The sequence below is a fragment of the Eulemur rufifrons genome, chromosome 7, assembly GCF_041146395.1.
Source record: "Eulemur rufifrons isolate Redbay chromosome 7, OSU_ERuf_1, whole genome shotgun sequence".
Taxonomy (NCBI): domain Eukaryota; kingdom Metazoa; phylum Chordata; class Mammalia; order Primates; family Lemuridae; genus Eulemur; species Eulemur rufifrons.
The window spans coordinates 144,320,880-144,338,264 of record NC_090989.1 but is presented as its reverse complement, the minus strand read 5'-3'; the positions used below and the strand labels follow the sequence as shown (position 1 = coordinate 144,338,264).

The following is a 17,385-nucleotide window of genomic DNA, read 5'->3' as shown; positions in this document are numbered from 1 at the left end:
GAGCACAGAAGTCCTAACTGACAAGCTCGTAACAGGCACCAGCATTCCTAAAATCTCCTGGTCTCACCTGGCCAACAGGAATGTCATGGGTGGCCCTTTGGTCCACATGGGCAGCCTCTTCCCATCCTGCTGGGTTCTCTCTCATGCCCCTCCTCCTTTGCTGTCCTCCGTCCTGTCACCGCTGCCCCAGCCCAGCTCCCTCCCTCACCAGCCAAATAAATTGACCCACCCCTCAGTTCTGCAGTGCAGGTACCAGCTGACACCAGCTTCTTTAGAGGCTCATCCGTCCACCCTAAGCATTTGTCCAAGGAGTCCGTCCAACATGGGACTAGCTATTACAGCAATGACTTTGTCCATCTTGTCATATCTGTGCTTCAAAGCAACTTTTCAGCACCTCTGTAGAGCAGTTGGCACCTTGTACTTTAATTGCTTGCTGACATGCCTTTGGCCCCATTAGGCTGTGAGTTCTCTGGAAGCAGGGACTAGATCTTACTCATCGCTGTGTCTCCTAGTGGCCGGTACTGTCCCTGGCACTTAGCAGGTTCTCAGTAATTGCTGTCCAAACAAATCCATTGCTGTTTGACAAAGGTGAAAAGAATCAAAGCCCTTTGTGCCAAGTAGCACCACAGCAAGAAATTAAAATTAGGCTTTATCTGACTCCAGGGCCATATAGCTGTATAGCTCCAGGGGCACCACTCACACTATATTCTGTGGAGTTGAGCTGTGGGGTGTCATTCACAAGAAACCCATGTGAACCCATGCTGGAACTGTGTGATGCAGTGGTTATCTATTCTCCCTTATTCCCCCTTTTAACCACACACCCCTTCCTGCCCTGGGAGCTCCCTCTTACTGCTCCCACAGGGGACTCCAGGAATAGTCACACTTGGTAGTGAGGCTTTGCCAAGGGACTTCCTGGTTCCTTGCCTTCCACGGTGCACTGGGCCTGCCCCCGTGGAAACCCAGCTGCTGGCCCTTACACGCTGAGCTCGGTCAGACAGCATGTGTCAGTCAGCCAGCAGGGCAGTGCCCACAAATTCAGCCCCGTTTTATGTTTCCAAGTTAGCTTTATTTAGGCAAGAGAAAAGTCAGCAAATGGCCATTCTTGTGCACCCCACATTTTTATAAGCAGCCTTTCCTCAAAGGAAAAAAATAACCCAGAATAAATCTATGAAAGCAGCCTTGCATTAGAAAAGGATAGAAAAATCCTTTTCAGGAAGTGTTTCGTGTTCAGTCTTAGAAGCTAATATCTAACTAATTGACTACGTGATGGCAGAAAAGACTAAAAACCTTAGAGGCCTGGGCCCTGAGTTTCTCTGTGACTTTGGACAAGAGGGATATCCATCCATCCATCCCTCCCCCAAGCCGTCCATCCATCCACACACCCACTCATCCAACCACCCATCTGCCCACCCAGCCATCTACTCCTTAGGGGACAGGTCTTGTGCAGGAGGTGAGGAGCCTGCATGTATGACACCTGAGCTGACATTTGAGCACAGAACAGTTCATTAAGCAAAAATGGGGGTAGAGCAGATTTCTGGGTTTAGGCAGCTTCAGTAGTAAAAGAGCACCGAAGGTGGATGTGGGGGCATGGTGAGCAACGAGCCCGGGGAGGGAGGGAGGAAGGGGAGTGGGAAGGACCAGGTCAGAATGGCCTCTCATGAGCAGCTGAGGAGTCTGAACTCCATCCTGAAGAATGGAAAGCAGGAGGAGTGACAAAATCAAGTTCCTTCTCAAATTTTTATCAGTATAACTGAGATTATAGGATTACTTTTATTAACCTTTTAAATTATGCATTTACTGTGGCAACAATTTTTTTTTACATTTGCTTACTATTTAAAATATTTGTAAAAATTGTTTTGCTTCATTCTATGTTTATTTGGCTTTAACTCACTTCTTCAATTCAACAACTTTTGTATTCTTGAGTGGGTTCATCTGTAAGTAACTATTTTTCAGGAAGCTTTCAAGGTTATTGTAGCAGATGCTGCCAGCACCTTGTTCACGCTCCCAAGAACCAGCCAGAGGACTGGACACCTGGAGCCAGTCCCCTCCAGGCCAAAGGCTTCCCACATCCTTCTGGCTGAGTCGTTTCCTGGCCCCAGGGAGCATGGGCCACAGCCAGAGAAGGCCACAAGCCACAGAACTGAAGCCCTTGGAGCAGTTTCCCATAATGAATGACAGGAGTAAGTAGAAGAATCTTCCGGCAGCTTCCTCACTCCTCAGGGGGATGATTCTGAGGTGTGTTTCACACAGTCTCTCAGAGGATCTGCAGAAAACTAAGCCCAAGCTGCCCACAGCAGTGACCTGTTCATCCATGCACAGTTTTCTGTCTTTTTTTCCTTCCCTGCCTAAACTCACCACTCCCACAAGGTGCCTCCTGAGGTCATCCCCCAAATAAATTACCTACACCTACATCATTGTATCAGGGTCTGCTTTAGGGGGAATCCAACCTAGAAGAGTTAATAGACTATGAATTCTCATATATCTGAGAATATCTTTATTGTAACTTCCCAATGGAGGGCAAGTTGGCTGGGTAGAGAATTTTAAATTCACTATGGAATATGCTGTTCTAATTTTTGACAATGTTACAGAAAAGTCTGTAGAAAACCGATGTTCTCTGTTAAATATTAATAGTATCATTTTCATATCCTTAAAATTTCATGAAGCTACATGTAACATGAAAATGTCTTTAGTATTTTTGCCTGGTACTGCATCACCCATTTTAGAACATGGGGGTCCTTCTTTGCTGTCTATAAATGGTCTTTATTCATGTCTTCTATTCCAGTTATCCTGGAACAATTTGGTCTTTGCTGATTCTCCAGTTTCCACTTTTCATGTTATTGTCTTCACTGTCATCCTTTTTCATTGCTCTGTTCGTTTTCTCTGAATTCTCAGAGATCTTTTCAAAAACATCTCTATGACAATAAATCAATTGTCTGTACTGCTGTTTCTGCTCTTTCCTGATTAGAACACACATTTTAACTCTGCCATTGCTTTCTTGGTTTCATTGTAACATCTCCTGATCCCACTCACAAACCTTTATTTTCGCTTGTCTCTCAGTCCATTCCATTTTCATCCAGTCTATTGTTCCACTATCTGATCATTCACTATGTTCATGTTTTCTTGAATTTCATCAAGAACAAAAGCGCATGTTCTTTAAAATTTGCTTTTGTTTTCTATTAATAATATTTTTTAAAAGTTATGCTTTCCCTCTATCTTGAGTTATGCTTTTCTTAGTTTATGTATTAGAATCTCTTTGTAGGGCCCGTGTTGGTTCTGTTAGGTCTATGCATTGTTAAACAGGTTGGGTGGGCTCTCTTGGTAGCCACCTAAATGCTTCAGAATCCTGCTCTGGGCCAGGCAATGCCATCTATATCCCCAGTTGATCAGCCCTGCAGTGTGCACATAGTCACCGGAGGGGAGTCTTTGTTTCTTTTCCATTCCTTTTCCTGCACAGCTGAGGGTCATCTTGCTCATCTGCTTTTCTGGCTGGCTCTGCCACCAGAGCAGCTACATGACACCTCTGTGCTCCGTCACCATTCTCACACTAATGCTGATACCTTGCCAACTTTCTGCCAAATTGAAACCTAGGCTTCCCTGCACCAAAGGTTTTAAAGGTTTCTGAGATTCAACAGCGAAGAGATCAAACGGGTGTGCTCCTGTTTTACTGAAGGCTAATGACTTACACCCGTGGCCTTTTCAGACACACTTTCCATGACTGACTAGAGCCTCCTTGTTCAGCGGACCCGGGAGGCTACTCACCACCCTCTTGTCCCACAGTGGCCAAGGATGACACAGGGGTGGAAAATGATGCTGTACCCCGCAGCTTCAAGAGGGAACAATTCTGCTGAGTGACCTATGCTCTAGGGCATCACCCACTTCTTCCCACCCCCTAAATAAGACCAAGGCTAGCTCTGACCTGACAGCACTCCCCTCCCAACCTTCCCCTGTCCTACTCTGCTCCAGCATGGCTCTTCTCCTGAGAGCTCTCCTCCAGTAAATCACACACATCAGGCCTCACACAGTGAGGAACGGACGGGGACATGTGTGCAAAGTCCCTGGTGTGTAGCAGGTGGTCGGAAATGCTACCTCCCATCCCCTGAATAGTTGTAGAGCTAAGGATATGACCAATCTCTGTAAAAGATATTCATCACAATATTATTTGAAAGAGAATAAAAAATTGCGAATAACCTAAATAATAAGAGGAATTTGTAGGAAATCCATAGTATATGCATATGGTAGAATATGATGCAGTCTCCAAGCTAAAAAGGAAACCATGGTGAAGGGAAGCAAAGCAAGACACACGAGGCTACTTAGTTTATAAAACAATACTGCCAAGGCCTATATACCGACAGTGGGGCCAGCTCTGAGCTTTCCAGCAGCCAATAAAGAGAACCTTTGTCACCTCACCTTGTCAGTCACAAGGTAAGAACAAGCCAAAGTGCTGGGGCAAAGTGCAGCTATTTCTAAGTCTGAGGCAGGAGAGCAATTTCTCCCATGGGTCCTGAGTGAGAGGAATCTGTGTCATGTAATGACCCAGTCACCAACCATGTCCTTTCAGTACCACAGAGACAAGTTCCACACGTCTGGTGCCCAAGTAAACCCCTGTCCCCCAACCCACCTTCCCACTCCACACAGGGAGATGGCCTCCCAGCACACGCAACTCTGCAAGAGAGATCCTGTGATTGGCCAGAGATACTAGATCCCTATAGATTCTTGGTTCTCTCTTGACTGGGCTTAACTCAGAGATAATTCTTAGGGTCTAGAAGGTAGGTGGAAAGCATGCCCTTCCTGCAGTGCTTGACTGCTTCTGTAGCCTCCTCCAACGCCAGAGCTTTAGAAAGCTATCAAGCAGCAGAGACTTTGAGATGACTTCTCAGAAAGTTACTGGAGCACTGCTATTCTGGGTGGCTCTGTATGTTTCAGTTGCCCCTGAGCTGGGCAGGCTTGGCACAATCCTGCCAAAACTATTGAGTCTGGAAGGATGGGGGCCTGAACAGAGGCTGTCCACCAGCTCAAATGTGTTCCCAGTGCTCACAGGTGGGCAAGGAGAAGGTTCTGGTTCCATCTTAACACAGGGACTAAGGCATCGCAGTTCAATGCTGTAAACACTGTGAACAGCTGTCTGTAGCTAGAGGAACCACTGGGTAGAGTGGCGTCTCCTTGAGTCCACCCCTTCCTACCTGCAGCCTGCTGAGGAGCCTTCCCAAAGTCAGTGTCCGGAGGGAGATTATGGGACAGGAGAAAATTCCAGTTCTTTTTCTTCGAGTCATGCTATCTAAGCTTCAATTAATTCAAATAAATTAATTCACTCTAAAAATACTCAATTCATGGAAATAGTTACCCCAATTCACTCAAATATGTCAGGAATAAATAAATATGTGAAAGTATAGGCTGACCCTCTAACACAGTGGTCCCCAACCTTTTTGGCACCAGGGGCTGGTTTAATGGAAGACAAACTTTCCATGGACCGAGGGTGGGGGGTGGGGAGTCATGGGTTGGGGGAAGGTGGTGCGGAATTTAGGCGGTGATACGTGGCCTGTTTCCTAACAGGCCACAGACCGGTACTGGGCCACAGCCCAGGGGTTGGGGACCGCAGCTCTAACAGAAAACATCCAGTGCGTCATTGGTGATAACAAGCCTGATAAGCAGTGATCTGTTCTTATTTCTTATCTTGTTTTTCACAACAACTACTGACCTAAAACTGGAATTCTCTAGAACATGAGTGTGCTGGAGGCAGTGACTGTACCATCCCAGAGAAGGGGCCAGACATAAAAGCACAGGGAGAGGTTCCGCAAGAGAGCTAGGGCAGGAGACGGTGTACGACACAGACACTCCAGCACTTTGTGGGTATTCATGGCTGCCGCTTTGGCTGTGACAACTTCCTATGCCCAGGAAGAGAATAATTCTACGTGATACTCCATACAAAGGCATAGTCTTTGTAGAACCATTGCGTGTTCCAAGCCATGCAGAAATTGGAAGCATACCAGATGGAACAGAGGCTCTCTTTCGGGGATGCGCCCCTTACCTTCTGCCACATGTTGATGAAGAAGAGCTCCCGGGAAACATTGAAGGACACGTTGGCATCGTAGGCATCATCCCCGAGGTTGGAGATAGAGATGTTTAGGGAGATATTCTTCACAGCCCCCAAAGCTAGATATGGGGTTTTCTCATCAATACTGCAATGAAAAACAAACTGCAATTAATGCCCTGAGGCCTATATTAATACAGCATGAGACATGGGGGTGGTTGAGGGTGGGGGGCAGAAACTGAGATCTGAACTACACATCCCAGGAGCCCCATTAACCAACCATGTTCCCTGGGCAATCACTTAGCTCCCGTGGGCCTCAGTTTCCTCAACTAAAACACAGGTTCTGCCTGGCCTAACTCATTAGACTGTTATGTGGCTCAGATGAAATCTTTTACATCAAAACTTAGAAGACTATGGCATTTAATAACCTATACCCGGAAATTATTCATACATTAATTAATTCATTCAGTTATTTCTGAGCACCCACTATATGCCAGTCACTGCATGCTAAGGAAGAAGCAGCAATAGCACAGAGTCCTTGTAGCTTCAGGGAGACAGAAAACACAGATACAAAAGCAGCAGACTGTGGCCAGGCATGGTGGCTCAGGCCTGTAATCTTAGCAGTTTGGGAGGCTGAGGCAGGAGGATCACTTGAGCCTAGGAGTTGGAGGCTGCAGTGAGCTATGATGACATCATTGCACTCTAGCCTGAGAAACAGAGCAAGACCTTGTCTCAAAAAAAAAAAAAAAAAAAAAAAAAAAAAGCAGAGTGTGATAAGAGCTATGGAGAAAACTTACAAAGGGTAAAGAGGATAGAAAATGCCATATTTGGAGTGGAAGTGGGTTGCAATTTTAAATAAGATGATTAAGAAAGCTTCATTGACAAGGTGACCTCTTAGTAGAAACCTGAAGAAGGGAGCAAAAAATGCAGATATCTGGGGACTAGTGAAGGAAAAGTCCCTGAGGTGGGCATATGCCTGGCATGTTCAAGGACTGACATGCTCCAGCGTGGCTGGAGAGGAGTGAGCGAGGAGGAGGGTGGGAGGAAATGAACTCACAGAGGCAAAGGGAGTGGGGGCGGGCAGATCTCGCAGGGCTTTGCAGGCATCATAAGGACCTTAGTCTGACTCTGGGTGAGCACCTGTGGGGCCCTGAGCAGAGGAGTAGCCTGACTTGACAGCCATGTTTAAAGGAGGCTCAACTGGCTGTGAAGTGTACAGTCTGTGGAGTGGCTGGGGGAGAAGCAGGGAGCCATCTGTAAGAAGATGAAAGCTCAGGCCAGGGTGGTAGCAGCTGAGGTAGGATATCATGTTCTGGATATGCTTCAGAGGTCGTGCCAAGAGATTTTTCTCATGGATTGGAGGAAGCGTGCTAGGAAGAGAGGAGTCAAAGATGGCTCCAGGGTTTTTGGATTCAACAACTGGAAGAGAAGAATTGCCATTTATTGAGATGGAGAACACTGGGTAGGGAAGGTTCAGCAGAGAAAATCCAAGTGCCTGCTGGATTTTAAAGGAGACATTGAGGTAGCTGGATGCATGAGTCTGGAGTTGAAGGAGAGGTCTGGGCCAGAGAAACATATTTGGGATGGACTAGACATGAACACTAGGGAATGAGTGTAGAGAGAGAAGAGGGCTCACATTTAGGAGTTGAAGACAAGAAGGGGCCAGAAACAAGACTAAAAAAGAGAGGCTAGGGAGGTAGGAGGAAAGCCAAGAGGGATGGTACCCAATGGTCACACAGGACACATTTCAAGGAAGGCAAAATCAATTTTGTCCAACATGGCAGACAGGTTAAAACACCGTGAGGAATTACAACTGGCCATTGGAATCAGCCATCCCAACCGGAGGTCACTGGTGACCTTGATATGAACTGCTGAAGTGGAATGATAGGGGCAAAAGCCTGATTGGAGTGGTTTTAAGAGATGTAGGAGGAGGATAAATGGATATGGGGAGTACAGACAAGGATTTGGAAATTCCTCTGTGATCACTTCCATCCTGCAGTGAAATAGAAGCAGGGAAAAGACTGGGAGGGGGAGGAGAAGGGGGGTGAATGTTTGTGGGATGAGGAGATGGAGGGAAATGGTAGCCCAGGAGAGCGATTGAGTGAATGGGCCAAGGATGAGGATGGTGATGAGGCTGAAGATGAAAATGATGAAGATGCTCATGAGATCTGACAACAATTATTGCATGATGTGAGCTTTGGACAAAATAAATCCACATCAGTGGCCAATGTTTAATTAGACAACCAGTTAACAGAAGACGTGATTAAGCATATGAGGGTTTGTATAATGAACAGTTGGTATTTTGGGCCACTCAGCATCCTGACATCTTCCTGTCTGGGAGGAATCTCAAGATAGGTGAGGTGGCACATCAGCAAAAAGGGGGAGACCCTCTCTCCTCCTCTTGGTCACTAGGGAGTGGGCACCTGACTAAATGGAGTCAAGTGAATAAGGGTTGTCAGGTGAGCGTAATGTGGTGACAGATGCTCCACCCACACTACCAATTTTGAGGGTTGCACCAAGACACTAGGGATCATCTGAGACTATAGGTGAGGAGGAGTCAAGAGCCCAGAGGTGGCATCCTGAGCTCAGCCTTGCCTCCTGTCTCCTAACTACGCTCTGAACTAGCCCATATCTTTCCAATAAATTTCTTTTCTGCTTAAACTAACCAGCATATGTTTTTGTTATTTGCAACAAATACAGCTAATACAGCACGCAAGAGAACTATTAACAAACATTAATACGGCCAACATAGCATGCAAGACAAGAGGACTGTTCAAAATCTCAATAGGCTACAATACTTTGAAATACTAATTTCTGCGGAGAGGAATCACCATTACCCACCCATGAAAAGAGGACCGCACTCTCCTGCATGTCTGGCACGTCAACAAGAATAACATGTGCAATGAGAAATCTGATGGCCTTGCTTTGGAAGCAAGAGCTCTGAGAATCCAAACAAGATGTGAAAAATTAACTTAGTGAAGAGTTGCAAATTCTTGAACAGACTCCAAAAAATTAAGACCCTGACCTCAAGCTATTGTGGCAATTATTTATTAGTGTTGGTCATTTTAATTTTAAACAATTGATGGGTTATTTCTGTCCTCCTGTTTGCTTTTGTAAGATTAAAGGAATAAACTTCAGGCCTTGAGTTATGAGAGAGAGCTAACGTAGCTTTATCTCAAGGCGGAATTGCGTAAGCATTCACAAGTAGCCCGTCACCTCAGAGAGTGTCCATAGTTTCTGAGGAATATTAAGCAAAGAGACAAGATAGAGGAGCACAGGACTGTGGGGTAGAGGCTGCCTCCTCGGTCCAGTTTTGTTGGTCCTGTGATCAGCCTCCTTTCTTTGCATGTAAAGGGAAGAGATAAGGCTGGGGACATCTAAACTTCTGCTAGTCCCCCAAACTTGGGCCTCTGTCACTTAATCATGCAGCAAGGTCACTCCTGGGATTTCAAAGTCGAGTGATTCAAACATGACTCTGTGACTGAGGGAAGCCAGGCACCTCTCAGGGCAGAATAGGAACTCAGACTTTTTATAAGAAGTCTCAATGCTGTTTTCATTCTTTCTCCAAAGCTAAAAATCTATAACCAAAACGGCACATCTCTGTTTCCAAAGTTATCCTTAGAAATGAAATGAAAATGTGATTTGCCAGCATGACACTGGATACTGTCAAACATGTCATCCTTCTGAAACCTCACAACATGGGAAAGGGTCCCGATGGTAGGCCCATTTGAAGAGAGGAGGGAATCGAGACAGAGACAGATAAATGCTGTGCTGGGATTGGAACCCAGTGCCTCTTGTTTCTCCAACGCCCATTCCTCTCCACCGTAGCCCACATTCACTAGCTCTGTGCCTGTCACGTCCCCAGGAGGCCCTTTCTGATCTCCCTGCCCGAGTGGAGTAAGTCCTCCTTCTATTATGAGCTCCCAGGCCCCATGTGCTCCATCAACCCCCACCAGAATCTAAACACCAGAGGGCAGGGACCTTGTCTGGTTCTGCTGCTCATCACTGAAATCCCAGTGACAGAATTGTGCCTGGGAATAAAATTCCTTGAAAATCAAAAAGATTGCTCTTCAATAAATAAGTAACCACATGTGGAATGTTTGGCACCAAAACTGTGTGCCTGATTGTTTAAATCTTTCAGCAGGACTGTCAGAAAAGTTGGTGTTCAAAGAACCCTTGTTAAATGAATGAACGTCCACGAAACCCCCATAACAGGTCATCAGCTCCACCTTCACATTTTACAGATAAAAAGCTGAGCCCCAGGCAGGGGAACCCACTCAGCTGAGGTTACCTAGCCATGCAGGAGCTGAGCTGGAACTAGCAGCGAACCTCCTTTGGCATGAAGCCGTCCAGACTACGGATCTTATATAAACCCCGTCATGGTCAGGAAGAGCTTTGGCAAGAAAGGTCTTTTAAAGACATCTGAAAAGAACAGGACTCCACGAAGACCAACCTCTCTGACAGTACTGCTGAGAGACCAAAACAACCAGGCATAGGGTTTTTGTGCCAAACATTCCATGGGTGGGTGCTCACTTATTTACTGAAGAACAATCTTTCTGATTTTATTCCCTGAGAAATTTTCCCATTAATTCTAATTTGCTTGTGCAGTCCTTTAAGTGGGCCATGTTACTTTGTGCATGAATCACATTGGTGTCCTTTTATACAAAAAGCATTATTAGCAGTCAAGATACAAACTGTACTGGTTCTACGAATCTTATCTTACGGCATGTACATGGCCTGCTGGAAACATACTGCTCATTTGTTATTAAAAATCCTATCCTCACAAATCTTATAGCAGCTATTTTTTGAACATTTATACATAAGCTGGACACCAATTCATTCACTACTCCAAATGTCAGATGCTACTGGTGGCATCTTGGTAGCTGCGTGAACTCCGTAGAACTTGTTCTCTGACCTTATTCATCACCATACATTATGACTGTCCTTCAAAGTTCCTTATTGGGTAAATTCAATACATTTTCATACCACTAACATATGCTGAATTACTAAGTTCATTAAAGTAAATTTTCCCCCTTCTTGTTCAGATAATTTTTTGTGAAGATTCTAATGGAAGAAACTACAGTAGCTGAATGATGCTTAATAATTAATTTTCCACTAGATCATTTTAGATTTTCCTTAAGTCTTAAACATATAAACCATGACCTTATTTAAATAATTTGTGGTTCTAATCTATCTGCCATGAAATATAATACCTTTATTTTCTTTTGCTACTAGCATAAATCTAGCTTGAGTAAAGGATGCTAACATAATTGTCAATCAAGTGCATCCTTGTCAACTGCATTTGCATAAGAAAACTTCTCTTTATACCATCATTACTCTTGATATTATGTTCACCAACCACAACTGTATTTGATAATGACATAGAATAATAGCCTAGGGAAGCCAAGTCCTTCCTTTCTTCCTTATGTCCATCCATCCATTACTTTTTAAAAACCACATTTTCCCATTTCACAGGATGGCAACCATAAAAAAAGAAAATAAAAACGAGAAAATAACAAGAGTTGTCAAGGATGTGGAAAAATTGGAATCCTTGTGCACTGCTGGTGGGAATGTAAAATGGAGTAGCCAGTTGGAAAAAAGTAAGGAAGTCCTTCAGCATAATTAAACACAGAATTACCATATGATCTAACAATTCCACTTTTGGGTATATACCCCAAAGAATTGAAAGCAGAGACTCAAAGAGATATTTGTACACCCATCTTCACAGCAGCACTATTCACAGCAACCAAAGGCGGAAGCAACCCAAGTGTCCACAGACAGATGAATGGATAAACAAAATGTGCTACACACACAATATCCCTAGTTTTCCCGTTCATGGAAATCATATCAAAAAGGACATTGTGAAGGATGGTACTCTTCCCCAGGAGCAATGTCCTATATTTGGAGGTGGCATGCCCTCAGCAAGGATCCAGCATCCAGCAAATCACAGATATCCTCAATGATGTGTCATCAAATCAGTGATGCAAATTATGTATGTAAATAGCCCTTGCAATTTAAAATCATAAACAATGGTGTTCATTCTTAAAAAGGCTAGATACTGTGAAATCAGACATGGAATTTGACAGACAGAAAAGGGCTTATCTGGGTCATTATTTTGCAGATAAAGGCAGGGAGTTAAATGACTTCCCTAAGGCCACTCAGTAGATAGTGGCAGAGCCAGGCAGCCCTAACTCCTGGTCCAGTGCTCCCTCCCCTATGCCCATCACTCCTAAAGCACATAAAAATACAACCAGATAGTGTACAATTTACATAAAACTTGCTTGGCTATAAGAAGATTAGAAATGACATTGTGTTTGCTTTATTGTAAGGCTGGTGGTGGGCACCCCTCCCCTCCCTAATGGAAAAAGAAGAAGTCCACGAGACCTGCCAAGGACAATGCCTGCAAGGCCCAGCTAAGTTAAAGGATGACCACACCTGGATGGTTACCCTGATAAGAGTCTCGGTTCCTGGAGTCCACACATACCACCGGCCCCTCCTATTCCTCACTACCCGTCCTAAAACTGCAACAAAGAAATTCCTCACTCTTTGCACCAAAATCTTCCTGCCAAAGAAATCCCCATTCCCCAACCCTAAAAACATACATAAACCCACTCAGACTTCTGGGTGATGCGACTTTTCGGGTCTCTCTCTCTCTCTCTCTCTCTCTCCTGGGACCCAAAAATCTCACCCGGGTCCCTCTCTTGGGACCCGTTACCCTCACCCAGGAGTGCCCCAATAAAGCCTCTTTACTTATCCCTTTCAACTCTGCTCATCTTTCTTTCTCTGGTGCCAGCCAATCCAAAAAACCTTACACTTATAATTTAGAATATTTCAGAATTTGGGGAGGTGTCATCTCTTTACTAAAGCTGACTGAGGTGCTTATTTTTCCTCTTGACAATTTTCCTGGGAATTTGTGGAGAAATTCAGGATGATTTCATACGCCTTTAGCAGCTCTCATGGACCATCTCCTTTCTTGGTACTTTGCTGGCAACTATCAAAGCTTTTCAATTTTTAGAGCTTAAAATTACAAACACAAGTAAACCATAAAACCACAATTGCTCATCTGATGTCTTCCTGTGAGGCATATGAACACAAAGTACCAAATAAACTGATTATAACATGAAGAGTGAAGGGATGGTGTTAATCAAGCCACAGGGAATGACCAGGGACTGTCAGGCATCTCCCGAGTGCACACTGGTAAAGGAATTACCCGGGAAAGACACCGTGCAGTTGATAAGACTTGCCAAGGGGCCAGTACAGAACAAGGTGCAAGAAAAACTCAGGGGAAGGACATCAATGTACACTGACATTGTCATAAGAGGCTCCCTGAGAGTGGTAGGGATTGAGCCACATCTTAAAGAATGAGCATATGGGTGGGCAGGAAAACAGGAAGTACATTCCAGGCAGAGATCAGAGGATGGAGGTGGTCAGAAATAATATAGAAAAGGAGCAAGAAAAGGACATTCTTAGCAAAAAGATTAGAGGGAGGCAAGTAGAATACGTATGTGCATCCAGAGTCCCTTGCACTTTGAATGTCAGGATTTTGGGTTGATCCTCTAGGCCAGTGAACTTAACCAAGTTTTATGGAGTCACCAACACAAGGTATACCTTGAGTAATTTGTTAATAATAAGGCACCAAAGTGAAGGTGGTACAAAATGTAGTTGGATAGAGGTGGTTCCACCCCTGTGCCCCAGGGCCTTGTCACAGTAGCCTGCAAGGGCTGCCATTCCATCTGCCAGCATCATCATTGCTTTGCCAGAGGGCTTTTCTCCACAGGCCACCAAACTGACTAAGTATTAGGCCCTCAACCAAGGACCGATGGGAACTGGCGTATAGTTACCCCAGCTCTCTTGCCTATCGGGTGGGGCAAACTTTGAAGTTCATATTCTAGACCTGAACTGTCTGACAGTCGTTTTACTATTGCTTGTATGCTTCAATAATTACTTTTTGGATATATTGGATTAGATTAAATTTGTTTTGCCAGTTTCACTTATTCAATGTGGCTATGAGAAAATTTAAAATCGCATATGTGGCTTGCAATACATTTTTATTGGGCAAAATTATCCTATATTCAGTAAATTCTATATATTTTGCTTTTAACAATATAATATGGTTGATTTGTGATAAATTTTCAATGCTACATATTTGCTTATGTTACTAATATTACTTGTGAAGTAGAGGTCCACGGAAAGTAAAGTAAATTTAGGCCAAAATAAAATTAGGTGGTTTAAAAAAATCCAATTGATAATATTTAGCTCCTAAAAACTCCCTTGCTTGTAAAATGCTCTAGTGAATATTAAGAAATGCCACAAAAGAAAAGGCATACCACATGTGTGCTTTTCTTCCCCACTAAGTAATTTTGAATTTCACCAAAATATGATGTCCCAAGTTGTACATTGTGCAAATGAACCTCGTTCGTTACACGTGATGCAACAGGAAAAAGCCAGCAAGCCATACAGATCTAGGGAATCCGGATGCCTTGGTGTGGGCTGCCCCAGAAGCAGACCCCGAGACATTTATTCAGGAGGTAGTCCCACAAAACACCAGCAGGAAAGGGGTGGAGTGACACACGGAAAAACAGGCAACCAGTGAAGGCTATGACATCAAGCCATTTACCTCTCTGGGCACCTGGAACTTAATCTTGCCGAGGACCTCTGGGAAACTGTGCGGAACATGAGCAGAATAGAGTTACCCACTCAGTGAGAAAGTATTTCTGTGCTGACTCTAGTCAGTCATTGGTTGGGGGCAATTGCAGCATGGGGCGGCAGGGGGCATCTACTCTCAGCACCTCTGGCAAGCTATCGGTGAGCAGAGTAGGTAATGAGATGCAGTTACTGGTATCAGGGCACCAGGTCGGCATCTAAAATAAATATAAAAGGGATGTAGACAGCACTGATTGCTCCTCCCACTGGGTCCTATGCCAGCTTTCTGAATGGGAAAATGGTCCAGCATGTGAGGTCTGTCATGGGCAGGAAACCAGATCAGTTAATCCAGTTACCTCAGAATAATAGGAGTTCAGGCTCCTTCTGGAAGGGGCCTAAGGCTCTGGAGAAACCCCAACCTACCCTTGCAATCCACATCCTGTTCACTCTTCTTTTTGAGCAGCTGTCACAAGGATACATCTCAGGTGCTGTAGTCTCAAGTTCTACTGATGGTTTTCACAGTCCCACCAAATACAGGTGTAGGTGACCAACCACACCCCCGATCAGTGGGTTGCCCCAGGGAGCTGTTCCAGTTGTCTATGGCAGGCAACTGTTCTTAAAGGTAGGTATGCCCATGCTGTGCAGGTTAACTGTCTTGACTATCCCCTGCCATAAACTGCTTAACCTTAAGATAAGACACAAGATACTTCCCTTGCTGAATCTGAGGGGTATATATTTTGAGATTCCCCAGGGCAATTCACCTGGGACAGACTGACTCAGGATGAGTTTGGGAAGATATAGATGGCAGTGAGCACAAATTCCTGAGTCTATCTCTACAGGGCACACACTCATGTAAGAGACTGTTTTCAGCTTCTCAACCTAGGAAGGCAGCTGCAGACACCTCCAAGGTGCAACAGTGTCCATACTATTTTGTCCCAGAATCAGTGTATTCCCCGGCCTCTGTTCACCTCTGTGGGTTGAGAGCTTTTACAGTCAAGTCTACGGATACATCTGAGAGTTGTTCCAAAGCCACCTGGATTGGTTACAAAAGCATTTCCATTGAAACAGCCAGACTAGGGGCCTCTCCTCTGTGACACAGGCAACTCTGCTTTATAGAAAATCAGTGATCTATGCCAAACAATGTAAAAATGCATTCTCAAAACCACATTTCTACGTCTCCAAAGAGTAAAGCTGCCAACACCAGCCTTTAGAGGTGAGGTGCCAGGGTAAATGCGCTCATCAAATTCCATACACACAGAGCATTATAGAAAGCTAAGGTCATGTCCTGGGAGGTAATAATAAAAGCTGTCTCTGAAATGGAGGTAGAAAAATATACCCATGTTTATGAACATGTATTATGAGATCAAAGTTTAGAGACTCATTCATCAAAGTTTAGAGATTCATGCACTTTGAAAGCTAAAAGGATCCTCAGAAATGATTATAGACCAACCTCCTCCCCATTTTGCAGACAAAGACATTGAGGACCAAACAAATTAAGCAGTTGTCAACTTATTTGGTAACTAGCCGTAGTACCAGTGTAACTAGTGGTAGTGCCAGTGTAACTAGTGGTAATAACAGTGTAACCAGTGGCAATACCAGTATAACTAGTGGTACCGGTGGAACTAGTGGCAGTACCAGGATTCAAACCCACTGTGCATCAGTCAGGGTCCAGATAGGAAAGCAAACCCATGCCAGGTAGTTCACTAGAAGGGATTAAAGAGGAATTAGATACAACAGTATAAGAAGATCGAAAAGAGCAAACAAGCAGAGCCAAGGAAAACCAGCGATCAGAAGCAACTGTCACTGCAGAGCCAGAGGGGCAGAGCGGGGACATGGCACGACCAGGGCTGGGGCTGCCAAGGGGGAGCTGAGGCCATGGAGAAGCAGCTATTGCCAAAGATGCTGCCAGAAGTGAGTGTGGTTAGGGAGAAAATTCCTGATTTTTCTCCTTCCCCCTCCCACTAATCTCACACCTGTGCGCCCACTGGTTGAGCGTGACATGGAGCCTGCTGGCAAGGGCGTCTGGGAGTGTAGTTTTTTGCAGTCAGCCCCCTGAGAGCCCAGCAGGGGGAAGGTGGGAAAGGGATCGATGCACCATGTTTTCAGATTCTCAGCTCACTGCTCTCAGCTTGTAATAAGTGGAAAAAGCGTGTTCTTCTCCATCTTATTATAGTCATTCTCATGTGAGAGAACTCTGGACAAGGAAAGCTTGAAGTACAGCAAGAGACTACAGTCAGCAGTTCTCATGAACAGTCGAGTGTAAACTCTGAAATTTCTCTTTCCTACAGGGATGGGAAACTGATTTTGTATCTCTGTCCCATTTTGGTTAGTGACTGCCTACTACTTTGGACTTCTACAGGTATCATTCAAATGTCAAATTATTTAGAATCCAAATATCAATTTTTACTGTAAAAGTCATTAAAGGTTTCCTGATTTAGAAGGTTCTAGCTATTGTAACAAATATTTAGGGATTTATTTTACTAACCAAGAACACCAAAAAAGGTATCTCATCTATTTTTTGTTGTTAAAAAAAATTTACCAAGAAATATCAGAAAAAATTCTACCAAAAATGTATAATTCTAAATAAATTAGAGAAATCAAGTCTAATCTTCTTCTATATTTTAATATACTCTAGACTGATGGAAATTGTAACTTCTGCCCAACTATTAGTCTTATCCTGTGGTTACCCTGCAGCTGGCCTCAGATAAACACGG

The 17,385-nt window shown here is 44.4% G+C and overlaps 1 protein-coding gene across 1 annotated transcript in view; it reads right to left on the bottom strand.

Moving 5' to 3' along the window:
* The window catches only part of ITGA9 (integrin subunit alpha 9), a 323,466-nt gene that overhangs the window by 109,197 nt on the left and 196,884 nt on the right, over positions 1–17,385 (bottom strand). Inside the window, exon 18 of the mRNA XM_069475539.1 lies at positions 6,026–6,176. Within this exon, the coding sequence (XP_069331640.1) occupies positions 6,026–6,176 (151 nt within the window). The remainder of the gene's footprint in view (positions 1–6,025; positions 6,177–17,385) is intronic.